We start from the raw sequence: 13,739 nt of genomic DNA, 5'->3' as shown, positions 1-13,739 counted from the left end.
AATGAAATGCTGACATTTTGGCATCTTATTGGATAAGTGCATTCGGTGGCATTGGTCACAAATGACAGACATTAAGGAAAGCATACAAAGTACTCTGGAAGACAGAAGCTCCTCCATGACTTTCTGTTCTGTGTTGCTGCACTCCTGGCGTTTATCATAGCCAGCAGTGAGAAATCAATAATGAGCACATGGCTTTCCTCCAGTTTCACATCTAGAAACTTCTCAGACCCCACAAGAAAAAGAATGCATTCAGAGTATTTTTCCTAAATAACTTGGTCTCATCTGCTCAGGAGATGCCTTTAGCATCGCATGATGGATGAGCTGTGAGACAGAGGACTCGCTGACAGAGGAGCTCTGCCTCTTGCTGGACCCTGTTTCACTGGTGCTGCACTTGACAACACATCAACAATGCATCCAAGGATGGAGTGAGCATAGCTGCGAGGGGCACTGCTGGCTCCAGCAGTCTGTGACATAAAGCCTACAACCAGCCATGCCTCTCTGTTGCTTTGCCTCTTTTTTTTCTCTGCCTGAGGAGAGGGTCTATTCATGAAAACAGGATAAAAAAGACTTAAATCACAGATTAGGCTTTTGGGGCTGAAATAGTCCTGGAGCAGAGGTAATCAAACTTTACAGACAAGTCTTTCTATCTTATATCCTCACCTGCTCCTAATCCTACCGTTACTTGAGGTCTTTTGCTAGGATAATGTTTTTCTTACACTCACTGTGTCAAGACTGTAAACAAGCAACGTGATACTACCTCACCTCTCCCAGGATCACAGCTCACTTTGAACAGGGAAAGACTGGAGAAGAGGCCCTGATTCGTTATATTATTGGTGCCACCAAGTGTTGAAAGACAAGAAGTGGCCCAGCAGAGGCACACACCGGAGTAGTCACAGGCAACAGATGCCTTGGGTGCACATTCTGCAGCAGTGACCGCTTTGCCAGGTGTATTGTGACCACCCACTACCTGAACACCAAGGAACAGAGAACAGGAGATAAGGTTTTGTCTGAGCTTTCAGATTAATCACGATGAGTGTGTGGTGTCTCAGTATTTATTATTGCCAGTAACTTCTCTCTCCTAAAACCTCATGCACCGGGTACCTGATTGGAGCGCATCCATCACATGCAGAAACTTGGTGATGTGGGATAAATTCATAAATGTACTTTGTCCCATGTCTTCAGTGAAGGTCTTCTTGTTGAGTTATGAAGGTATACCGGCTGAAAAATTTATGGATATGTCCCATCCCCAGTAAATGATGTACCTTTCACATGGGCTAAAATAATCTGATGGAACATTGTGTCTTTCTACACATTTCCCTTTCCTTTGTGTCAACCAGAGGAAAGCTTTAAGCAGGAGTCTTTTCCAGCCTATTACAACGTACTTCAACAAAATGTTCATCCTATCTCTGATGCTTTCCTAGGTGTAAGGAGAGTGACTTTGAAGGGCATCAGTTGATGTTCCCATGCGTGTTGAATAGACTTTAAGACTCATCTTGACAGAAAAGGCCAGAGGTTCAGAAGTCTGATATAATGTTTAGAATTACTGGTACATAAGCTGCATCTATTTTGATGGCTTATCCTTAAATACAGCCTAGCCTAACTCCAAGAACACTTTCATTACTTGCAATGCAATGCAATTACTATTATAGACTCAGATTGAAGTAGAATTGAGAGCATCTTCTCAGTGATGATGAGCAAGAGTCCTAGGTTATTTCTTTTAGAAGTACAAGCAGTATATTTCACTATTTTGAGAGGCATTGTGTTCAATGAGAATGGGGAATGGGAGGCTGCAAATATAAAGCATAATAGTAAAAATGTTCTTTGCATTAAAAATAAATTGTGTGAGAAATGTATTATGATTTGTACAAAAAATGCCCAAGTCAGTCTATATGAAAAAAAGTTCCACAAAAAAAAGGGGGGAAAAAAAAAAAAAGATGACCTAGAGCTACCTAGCAACTTGCTGCTGATCAGGTGTGGATCGTATAATCAATGGTGCAAAATGGACCAATCTCCCCTAAACATGAACTTGCTACAGCATAACACATATTTCTATATTGCATCATACCTATCCCTAGAAGATATCTCAGAGGTCTGTCTCTTTTTAACACCAGCAGCAGGTTGCTAGGCCAACTCACTTCTCTCTGAATGGAGCTGATATGTCCCTCAGACTGTGTTAAGCTTGGTAAGTGTGCTGGGCCTCAAATTTATATTCAGATATAAAGTGAGGCATGTTCTGCCTCTGTATTGTTTTGATTTTGAAAGACAGCTGTAAAGCCACTCTTACAGGGGTGAGTACATAGATATTTTTGGGAAGAAGTGCAACAAGGAACAATGAAAGCTGTGTCCTTAATCTGTCATGGTTTTATATTTTTTTTTTTTTGTTTTGGTTTGGTTCTCAGTATTCCGCATCAATACATCATGTAGTATACTGGGAGTTAAAGTGTTAATGCTCCAATTCCAGGCACCTATCCCTATACGTTACAGAAGTCATGGGATCTGACCCTTCCGGGTGGGGCGGTCTCTTACTGCCTGGCAGTGGGTGCTGGAGGGTGCTTTCCTGGCCGTTCCAAGCTTTTCAGGTTTGAATCGGTATCGGGAACTCTCTCTCTCTCCTGTTTTATTTGATTTATTAGTCTCAATTTCAATCAGATTGTATTATATTGTGTTATCTTGCATTCCGATATCATAATTAGTAAAATAAGTTTTCCTCCATAGATTGTTGCCGCTGTTTTTTGTTTTCCTCCCTTCCTTCCCATTTTGTGGGCTGGGAAGGGGAGGGCAGGGGTCTACCGCCCCCCTGTCACGGGTGTAGATTGATCTCGTTAACTCCGTGACAGATTTTGGTGTGTATCTCTGTTTGGGTGAGAAGTTCCTTCAGCTAGGTACCAAAGATGTGCTGTTCTGCACCTCCCTGCCTTGTTTCAGCTCCATAAACCCTCCCCATGATGGGAGGATCCCAACCTCTGTCCTCCCCACTGCTACGGATGCTTTGGAAGCTCCAAAATCCCAAAGCTGCTTTTCTCTAGTTCATATTGGAGCTCTAACATGTCCGGCACAGCAGCACTCAGTGGGGGTGTGACTTCATTCAGGCCACGGTAGTCCACCGTCAGTCTCCATTCTCCACTGGCTTTACGTACTGGCCATATGGGGCTGTTAAAGGGTGAGTGAGTTTTGCTGATCACTCCCTGATCCTCTAGTTGACGAATCAACTTATGAATGGGGAGCAAGGAATCCCTATTGGTGCGGTACTGCCGTCTGTGCACCGTTTTTGTGGCAATCGGTACCTGTTGCTCTTTTACTTGCAGCAACCCCACAACAGACGGATCTTCTGATAGGCCAGGCAAAACAGACAGCTGCTTAATGTTGTCTGTGTCCACAGCAGCTATCCCAAAGGCCCACCGATACCCCTTAGGATCCTTGAAATGCCCCCTTCTGAGGTAATCGATACCTAGTATACATGGAGCCCCTGGGCCAGTTACAATAGGATGTTTTTGCCAGTCCTTACCAGTGAGGCTTATCTCAGCCTCCAACACAGTCAATTCTTGAGAGCCTCCAGTCACCCCAGAAATATGGATTGATTCTGTCCCTTCATGACTCGAGGGCATCAGAGTGCACTGTGCACCAGTATCCACCAGTGCCTTATATTTCAGTGGTTCTGACGTGCCAGGCCATTGAATCCACACAGTCCAATATACTCGATTATCCCTTTCCCCCCCCTGGCTGAAGGCAGGGCCTCTCTATTCATTACCTGTGATAAGTGGAGCAACTGCACTGGTGATTGATCTGCTTTGTAATTCTTTCACCCGTGCTCGTAGTACAGGAGTAGCTTGGTCGTGCCATTTTCTCATGTCTTCTCCATGGTCACGTAGGTAACGCCACAAGGCAATTCGCGATGTATTGTTCCTCACTGGAGCCGGAAAGCGTTTGCTTTTAATAGCTGAGATTTTTGATGGTGCCCATGAGTAGGGAGGTTCATCGTCGTTAGTTAGGATTCGCATTAGTTTGATCAGCTCCTTCAGTAGACTCTTTTGATTATCCTGATCTTCACTGGGCACTTCTGATACTGGCACAGGTTTGTCACGATTAATCAGTTGAGATATTTGCTCCTGCATTTCATTCAGTTGGTTCGTTACTTGTGAGATGGCAGCAATGAAAGCGTGAGTTGGGGGTAGCTGTTGTTCGTAGTTTTGGAGCGTAAGAATCAATTCAAAAACTAAGGGTATTCTCTCTTGTTCCCGGTATCTGTCATTAGCTGACAGTAGTGTACCGGCATATCTGTCTGGTGCTGTTGTTATGAGTCTCTGCCATATCTCAGGCGTCGTCCTCACTCTCTCAGGATCGCGTTCTTGTCGTGGGTGGTTAGGAACAAAGTTAGGGTCGAACAGCATTTCCACCACAGCCATTTCCCTCAAGTACTGGATACCCTTTTCAACTGTATCCCATCTTTTCATCACAGGCTTCAAGCCGTCTTTGAAGCGATACCTTTCTTTCACGGCTATTAGCACTCGTTCCCAAAGGGAGGCAGACTCATCCAAACATCGACCAATTCCTCGATCAATAGCTGGGTCTCTGGCAATGGCTCCTAGTTGGCGAGCTTCATTACCATCTAGAAACAAGCTATTGGCCCCGCGGTCCCAACAACGAACCAACCAGGAAACAATAGTTTCATTCGGGCCCCGTGTGAACTCCTTTCTTGAACCTTGGATTTCAGTCATCTTCAGGGGCCGACGAGTAGTAATAAGGATGTCCTCATCATCAGTCTCTTCTGCATGTCTCTTAGTTTTTCCTTTTGCTTTTCGCGATGGTGGTGGTTCTGAGGAGGGCCCCTCGCCTGGATCTTCCTCCTCCTCCGCCTCCGCTTCTTCTTTTTTCCGTTCTAGACGCGTGGACACTCGTTTCCATTTCTTGCCTTCCACAGGAGCAACTGATATTGTTACTGGTGTCTCTTGTAACTGATCAGATTTGACTTGGAGATTCTCCACTTTGGCCTGAACCTCAGCTCGGAAACTCTCTCTCTCCAGAATAGTATTATATAGGGCGCGGTAAGCACAAGCCAAACCCCAAATAAGTTGTACCTCCTTAGAGTTATGTAAGCCGCGCTGTCCCTGACTCAAATACTGACTTAGTTTCTCAGGATCCCACAGATGTTCAAGTGTGAAATCCCATGACATAATCTCAGTGGTATTTTGTCTCATTTTGGCAACTGCTCTGCATTTCGAGCATCAGATAAAAGAGCCAAGCACACTGTCACTGGCACTGGAAACCAGAGCAGTTGAAATAGGGCCACAGGCTAAATGCATTACACATCTGTATTAAGGAGTTACGCATATACAAGAGAATGAGAAAATACCTGAGCAGTAGAGAAGGTGAATTCTTCTGAAACTCAGTGAGAATTAAGCTCTTTTTCTGGGTAGTTCCAGTATTAAAGGATGTGATCCCCACCAAGTACTTCCCCATCCCTTTTTGGTTAGATGTTTCATAGAATCATAGAATCACAAAATCATTAAGGTTGGAAAAAAACACAAAGATCATCTAGTCCAACCATCAACCCAGCTCCACCGTGCCTACTACCCACATCCTTCAGTGCCACATCTACCCTTTTCTTAAAAACCTCCAGGGATGGTGACTCCATCGCCTCCTTGGACAGCCTGTTTTTATACCTCACCAGATATGATCAACTTCAGGCATATTCACAAAACCCATGAACATGAACTGCTTAAAACACTGCCTCACAAATCTCCATCATCAGCCCCCCACCAGCTGTTTTGCCAATACTGGTGTATTACAACACATACCTGTGACAGTTTGCAGTAGTTGGCTTCATGCACCAAGAACAGAGTAGACTCTCTTTCATGAAATTCCCAGTGCAGGGCAGACAAAAAATTCCTCTCCCCGTAGCATGAAGCCCCATTTTCTCGCACACCATTTTCTCTGTGCCCATTGCCAGCCAGCCCAGCTCTGCAAGTTGACTTACACTCACCAGATGGTCCCAGTACTTCTGCACAAAATGCTTTCATAGTTCTCAGACACCAAGCCATCCATTTTGCTCACTTCTTCAGATTGAAGCTCCCTCTTCTCTATTTAAACTTCTGATCTACTTCTAGGTCTCTTGCATATAGATTGTCCATTTGCCTCTATCTTTGCTTAAGAGCATCCCACCCTCAGCTCCATCTTAAGCTTCTTCCTAAATACAGACCTGTTCTATTCAAGAAAACATAACTTTCCCACAACACATACAGTCATTCCAATAGGTTTCTTCTCCTCCAACGTCAGATGTCTTATAGTAGGATTGTACTTTCTAGGATTACCCTGTTTCCTAAAATCATAGAATTGCAAGGTTGGAAAAGACTTGCAAGATCATCTAGTCCAACCATCCTCCCACTACCACTGCTACCACAAGCACTAAACCATATCTTGTAGCTCCTCATCCAGACACCTCTTGAACACTGCCAGGGACGGCGACTCCACCACCTTCCTGAGCAGGCTACTCCAGTGCCTGACCACTCTCTGAGAGAAAAAGTTCTTCCTTATGTCTAACCTAAACCTCCTCTGTTACCACTTTCCTTTGTGATCCTAAACCAGCTTCTTCTATGGACTCCATGATTTGGCCTTTCTGTAACAGAACTGAGCACCTCCTGTAGGAAATAGTTCTTCCTCTTTGTTGCTACACTTTTTTCCAAAGTTTATCCTGATGAATCGAAAGGCAGAGAAAATTTATCTCTTGGGTGTTTCAAGGTTCCTGGTCTCAGCCACTAAGGGAATAGCATTATCAATCCCTTTAAGCATGAGTTCAGTTATTTCTCAGACAATGTTTACCCCTCTACACTAATTACCTTCATATATAGCTTCAGCCAAAAGGAGTAACAAGGTTCCACCAGGAACACCATCCACAGCTTTGCATCATTAGCATTTATGGATTGGAGCAAGATAAGAGTAATGGGTTGTTGCATGTAAATACATTACAGAGCATCATGCTGATTGAATCACTAGGCAGAAGGAAGTTTGCTCTTTCTTGGGTAATCAGTTAACAACTTCTCCCCTAAAAGTGTAGGGAAATACATACTGCTTACAGAACAGCATACACATCCCTAAGCTTAGTACTCCCCACCTTCCAAATCTAACTATTCCTTACATTCTTTTTCTGCTATTCCACAGGGGTCTCTGTTCTCCCAGTGGCTGTTATCTGCCCCTGAATACCAGGGGCTGTGGAAGACCATTCTGTACAATGACATTTGATTCTTGCCCTGTGACAGCCCAGACCTCACCTCTAGTAAAAGGATTTGTGTTGCCTTCATGGTACAGCTGGCCAGAGGTTGCTGGAGAGATCATGTTGAGGTTTCCGGATCATTGGAAATGGCTCATTCTTGGGTTGCCAGGGCTACAAAAATCTCCCTGTTCAGCTACATTTTGCACTCGCACTTTAGCCACTTATTCCTGCTCTGCCCAGTTGGCTGAAGTCTCTGCCAGCTGAGCTCTCAGGGGAACAATTGATGCTGGAGGAAAACATTGCTTTGTCCCATGCTCATTTTACTCTTTGAAAGGTTGTTACACAGTGGTGATGGAAGCTACAGTTGCTCCTTTGCAATCCTTTTCCAGTGTATTTTCCCTATTTCCTTTACGTTGTCCCAGCAGTAATCCACTGCATGGCCAGCTGGCAGGCTTTCAACATACATGAGCATTTACATACAATGGCAAATGGACAGCCGTGAGTTACAAGGTTGGTTTTGACTAAAATGCTTTCCATGTAATTTGTTAATTCATGGACATTGGCGCAAACCCTCAGCTGCTGAAAGTCTTTCTCCAGCCTGGTAGCCCAGAAGGATGCCTGCAGCTGCACAAAGCAGCAATAAATCAATCAGCCAGCCAGTCTATAAGTGCATTGCATAACCAGGTAAATAAACAAGTACTAGAAACAATAAAACACTTTAGCTATTTTCACCTTGTCAGGCTGTGCCATTCTAGACAATCAATAGGGCGTGTAGGAAAGGTCACTGACTACCTGAATAAATCCCATCAAAAAACAAAGGCTAAACAGCAGTAGCTCCTTCTGAGAAGGGCACAGCTTTTAATGGAATAAACCAAAGATCACAAAGTGACAGTGAATAAAGCATAAACTGTCCAGACTATAGAAACGTTAGAAATGTTGGTTTCTTACGGTTGTGGACATCTCTACTCATTTTTGACACGTGGAAGAGAAGTTTTGAAGAAAAATATTTGCTGAGCTAACTTAATAGATGGAATTGTGGTATTTCACATTTATTTTGATACTCTGGAGAGATTTCAGTCTAATAACAAATAATTCTGAATACATTTAGAGCCATGAAGAGATATCATAGATCAGTACGCTTTTAGGTCCGTTAAAGAATCACACAATATCCCAAATTGGAATGGACCCACAAGGATCATTAAGTCCAACTCCTGGCTCCATACAGGACCACCCAACATTTAAACCCTGTATCTGAGAGCATTGTCCAAATGCTCCCTGAACTCCAGCAGTTTGATGCCATGGCCGCTGCCCTCTGATGAAGAACCTTTCCCTGATATCTACTTGAAGTCAATTGGTCAAGTGGTGATTTTTGACTCTCGCAGGAGAGATTTTCAAAAGTCACTGAAGTCACCTTCACAGAAGCCAATATTCCAGGCATCAGATACCACTGAATTCATTCTCCTGCCCAGCACTCAAGAAGGGTTTGGCTGAATGCTTATCCTCTGCCCCAGAGATGGTGACTCTGGCCACAGAGCAGCATATCCTGGTGGATACTCTTTGGAAGGCTAACGCTAATAAAATTAAGGAAGATGTGAGATGTTGCTGATGTGAGCCTACTATCTAGCACATGTTGCTCCATGCCAACCCAAAGCGCTAAATGCTTACTTCTTTGCTGTGTATTACAGTACAATTACAGTCCAACAATTCTAAAGCTCTGTAGAAATCACCATGACTTTGCATGGGCCCAGCAACATGGCAGTAGGTGCTATTCAGTGATCATTTACATCTTCCAAACATCCTTCAGCAGAATCCATGATTCTGTTTGCATATTTGGCAGTAGCCACCAGCTCCACATCCATCTGTTCTGCTAAAAGCTAAAGTGTTTGTACAATGGGCTCAGAGGTTTGTTGATATTATAGGCAAGCACTGCAGTTTCTTTGCACTCACGATTCTGCAAATGCCAGATGAGCCATCAGGGCTGCCTGTTCAGCGTACTGAGCCAACAGCAGGTTGGCATCTCTGAGTACTTGGAGTAAAACAATCATTGTGGTTACCTCATCTCTATCAGCAACAAACAATTCCAGTGAGAAGGGGAAGCCCTGATGAATTTCTAAGAGAAGAATGGAACCATGCTATGTGAGTTGGGTTTCTGGGTATGCTCGGTACTTTTCTGCTTACTTCAGTCTGGAGAAGAGAAGGCTCAGGGGAGCCTCTGTACACTATATCTACACTCTATCACTCTCTATAGCTCTCTGAAAGGAGGTTCTGGCGAGGTGGGATTCAGCCTCTTCACCCACGTAAGAGTGATAGGATGGGAGGGAATGGCCTCGAGTTTTGCCAGAGGAGGTTCAGGTAGTATATTAGGAAACATTTACTCTCTGAAAGAGTGGTCAGGCACTGGAATAGGATATCCAGGGAGGTGATGGAGCTGCTATTGCTGGAGGTGTTCAAGAGACATGGAGATGTGGCACTGAGAGACATGGTTCAGTGGGCAATATTGGTGGTTGGTTGGACCAGATGATCTTAGAAGTCTCTTCCAGCCTTTATGATTTTATGATTCTAGTTATTCTTTTAAGCATCCAATTTTTAGTAAAAAGCTTATGGTAGAAACAGCTTAAGCCTTAGATTTATCAATAACTGTGACAACAGGAGATAGTGAGGGTAAGTATGGCCAGACACCTGGCTTTTGTTTAGATTACCAAAGTGGATTTTTCTCCTATTCTCTTTATTAGCAATAAGTAAATAAGTAATTAACAGAAAATTATGGGAGTAAGCCTGCAGTACACCTGAAGATAACTTGCAGTGAACAGCAAATAACCTTCACAGAGACAGATGAAATGAACTGAGGCAGTTGGCTCTCACAGGCACAAAACAAGTTGTTGCTCGCAACAAAGAGGTTCTTATCTTGCCTTGCTGTGAGAGTACACAGACTGAAGAATTGTTCTCGGTTATGCTCACTGAAGTGCTGATGTTGGTTGAAAAGGGTGTCTGCATAAAACTTCTGAAGCCTTCATGTGAAGAAAGCCTTGGTCTTTAGAAAGTCTTAGTTCTTGCTCACTGGTAAGCAGTTTGCAGTCATTTATCAGCCAACATGCTTTTTCTTGGTAATACGAAGGAAAGAAGCAGTGCTTCCTGGCACTTTGCAGCCTAATGCATCCCTACAGAAAATCTCCATTCTGAAACCATTAACTGAAAACTGCTAATGGAGATGCACCATTATTTAACGCATGGCGGTTTTTTGGAGAGGTCTAGTGGAACTTGGATGCAAAGCCTATAATCAGAAGCATGTCATGGGACTCACAGGAAGGTTACCATGGGAGGTAGCCAGTTGTGTCACCCACCTTGTCATGGCAGAAGTGCTACTATCCAGTAAGAGTCTTAATGGCTGCTGGAATCTCTGTTGAAGTTATATATGTGTGTGTGTCATATAGAAAGTGCAAAACCATGCAACACTCAGATCTGTTATTTTAATGTGAGCATAATGACAAATGAGGTGAGCAAGTCCTATGGAGAAATATTAACTGTGCTGTAAATCCCAAAAACAAAATGAAAATCATGCACAAATATTATAACATAAATACAGCCCATGTGCCCTCAAAGTGACCTGCTCTTTGAAAAGATATTGTTTTTTGCCCTCAGAAAGAGACTACACCTCTCTGCCCAAAGGAAAGAAAGAGGCACATCGGTCTATGGTAAGTGCAATGATAAAATAATTCAGTTCAGATTAGAGAGGAAAAGGACTTTCTTTGTTCTCCTGATATTCTTAATGATTAAACAGAGACTTCAGTTACATGAAGGAGTTAAAAGTTTATTCCTTGTTCTTAAGAATGAAAGATTAGGGTTGAGATGCAGCCAGGGGAGTGTGCCACAGTAAGACAATAACCTTTGCTGAAATGCTTGGGAGAGCAGAATGGTGGTTTGAACTTTGCCCACTGAAAATAACATTGAAGGTCATTGCTTATTATAACTGTATGGTAGAAAAACAGAAAATCTTTTGTTGATATTCACAGGGCTAAGTATTTCAAGAACTGCAGTAAACATCTGCAAGGCTGTGCTCCAAGCATAGCTCACGGGCCTCCATATAGTGCAAGCAGATCGCACCCACAATTTATCAGATTAATCCTCAAATGTGGCACATGGATTTTGTTGATTTTATTCTGAATAATTCTCGAAACTTTAGTGTCATAAAGGAAGATAGATTTGAAGGATTAGGACAGAAAATACTAACAGTGAAATAAAAGTTTAGAGAAAGCTGTGACAATTGCATAGCACAGCCCCTACAAGATGTTTCAGAACCACTGCCCTACTTCTTTCTGGTTGAGCTACTTGAGAGGTGCCTCAGACTGCACAAATGCACGCAGAGCTGTGGGGTGTGTGTGCTGTGTACATCTCTCAGGTGCAGGCAGGTTTATGTCCATCCTCAGATCTTGTGCAAAAGTAGCAGGAAATTTCAGAATTAAAACCCTTCCTCTGTGCCTTCCCCATAGCTCTCACACAGCTGTTGGTGCAGTTGTGCTGTGGGGCAATTACAAACTGTGGATTCCTCCTGCAGCTGAAGCCCCTGGGGTAATTAGCAAAGCAAGCAGCCACAATTGCTCTGGTTTGCCGTTGGCATTTTGAGTCAGATCCTGTAATCTTTAGTGCACATTCATTTGTGCAGCACCAGGAGTACGGTGTCTGATAGCCTGGGGCAGAATTGCCAATTTGTTGAAATAAAAGTATCCATGAGCTTCATATGATAATTAATCAGCAGTCATTAAAGCAAAAGATACCTACAATATCTCTGTTGCTTATTAAGGCTTTCTCATGGTATTTTAAACACAGTATTGCCATTGCAGGGTTTCCTTTTACAGAGAACATATTGTTGTGCCTTACAAAACATTTTAGAACTGTGAGGTTGTTCGTTTTTTTTTTCAGATTCCTAAGAGAGTAATTATTCATTGCTAATGATTCTCTTTCTCTTAATAGTTTAGCAAAATAATTTTGAAAACAGCAGCATGATTAAAATAATCTCCAAGTTGGGGGCCTCATATGTCTCATGCAAGTTGTTGGGTTTGCTGAAGCTTTGGTGTGGGCATTGGGCAACATCACTGCATCGGAGCATTCACTCCTCAGTGGATGCAACAGGGTGAGGATTCTCTGAAATAAGAGATCAAACAAAATAAGAAAAGAAATGTAGGAGAAAAGAAAGAAAGAAAGAAAGAAAGAAAGAAAGAAAGAAAGAAAGAAAGAAAGAAAGAAGAAAGAAAGAAAGAAGAAAGAAAGAAAAGAAAGGAAGGAAGAAGAAGGAAGGAAGGAAGGAAGGAAAGGAAGGAAGGAAGGAAGGAAGGAAGGAAGGAAGGAAGGAAGGAAGGAAGGAGGAAGGAAGGAAGGAAGGAAGGAAGGAAGGAAGGAAGGAAGGAAGGAAGGAAGGAAGGAAGGAGAAGGAAGGAAGGAAGGAAGGAAGGAAGGAAGGAAGGAAGGAAGGAAGGAAGGAAGGAAGGAAGGAAGGAAGGAAGGAAGGAAGAAGGAAGGAAGGAAGGAAGGAAGGAAGGAAGGAAGGAAGGAAGGAAGGAAGGAAGGAAGGAAGGAAGGAAGGAAGGAGGAAGGAAGGAAGGAAGGAAGGAAGGAAGGAAGGAAGAGAGAGAGAAAGAAAGAAAGAGAGAAAGAAAGAAAGAGAGAAAGAAAGAGAGAAACTCAACCATCCCGGGAGAAAATAAAATAAAATAAAGAAAAAAAGAAAGGAACATCAATATATCTAAGGATTTGGGACAAGATCTTCCCTCAGTAGTATCTCTAACAGGTCCAGAGGAGGGCCGTGAAGATCACCAAAGAGCTGAACACCTCTCCTGTGAAGAAAGGTTGAGAGATTTGTGCTTGCTTAGCTTAGAGAAGGTTCCAAGTAGACCTCATAACAGCCTTCCAGTACTTGAAGGGAGCTTCTTAAGCAGGGAGATGTTTGTGGCATGTGGGGCATGAGCTGGACTGTCCAAGAGAACAGAGGGCAAACTTCACAGAAGTTAAAACGAGGTTTTTCATTATTTCTGTCCTGTCAATCTTTCTAAAACTGTGTATAGGAAGGTGCAATGTTTGTGCAACACGGACATGAATTCATGACTCTTCCTCACTAAATAAAAGCGGTTGATTTCCATCGAATGATAAAACACATCCTGAAGACAACTTCAGCTCATGGTCAGTTCTGATACTCCAATACCTTTCAACTTTGTAACATGTCATGGGCAAATAAGATACTAAGGGCAGTGGCAAGCTAAGGAGAAAGTTTAGAAACATGTCAATACATATCTGTGCTTTCTACATATATACATACACAGTTTCCCTTTTACACATTTATTTTTCAAACCTTTCCTGATACTGTTTTGCTTTCTGCACTACAGTTTCTAAATGGTGTGGGTTAGCTATGTCTCTCAGGTACATCAAACATTCAGCACTTTGTGCTATCAGTACTTTACTTTACAACCTGAAGCTTGCCCTTGTTTCCTATCCAAAACTGATCCTCAGAAGTAAGCCCAAGCATTTTAGCTTTATAAAAATG

The 13,739-nt window shown here is 42.9% G+C and overlaps 1 protein-coding gene across 1 annotated transcript; it reads right to left on the bottom strand.

Annotated features, from left to right (window-relative positions):
* Positions 1-3,025: 3,025 nt before the first annotated feature.
* Positions 3,026-5,171, bottom strand: LOC146545804 (uncharacterized). Its single transcript, XM_085216242.1, has one exon. The coding sequence runs from the start codon at positions 5,169-5,171 to the stop codon at positions 3,738-3,740; it is 1,434 nt and encodes a 477-aa protein (XP_085072368.1). The 3' UTR covers positions 3,026-3,737.
* Positions 5,172-13,739: the final 8,568 nt, after the last annotated feature.

Source organism: Meleagris gallopavo, chromosome 1 (genome assembly GCF_905368555.1).
Source record: "Meleagris gallopavo chromosome 1, MGAL_WU_HG_1.1, whole genome shotgun sequence".
In the NCBI taxonomy this organism is placed as follows: Eukaryota; Metazoa; Chordata; class Aves; order Galliformes; family Phasianidae; genus Meleagris; species Meleagris gallopavo.
This window is presented reverse-complemented; position numbering and strand designations above follow the sequence as displayed.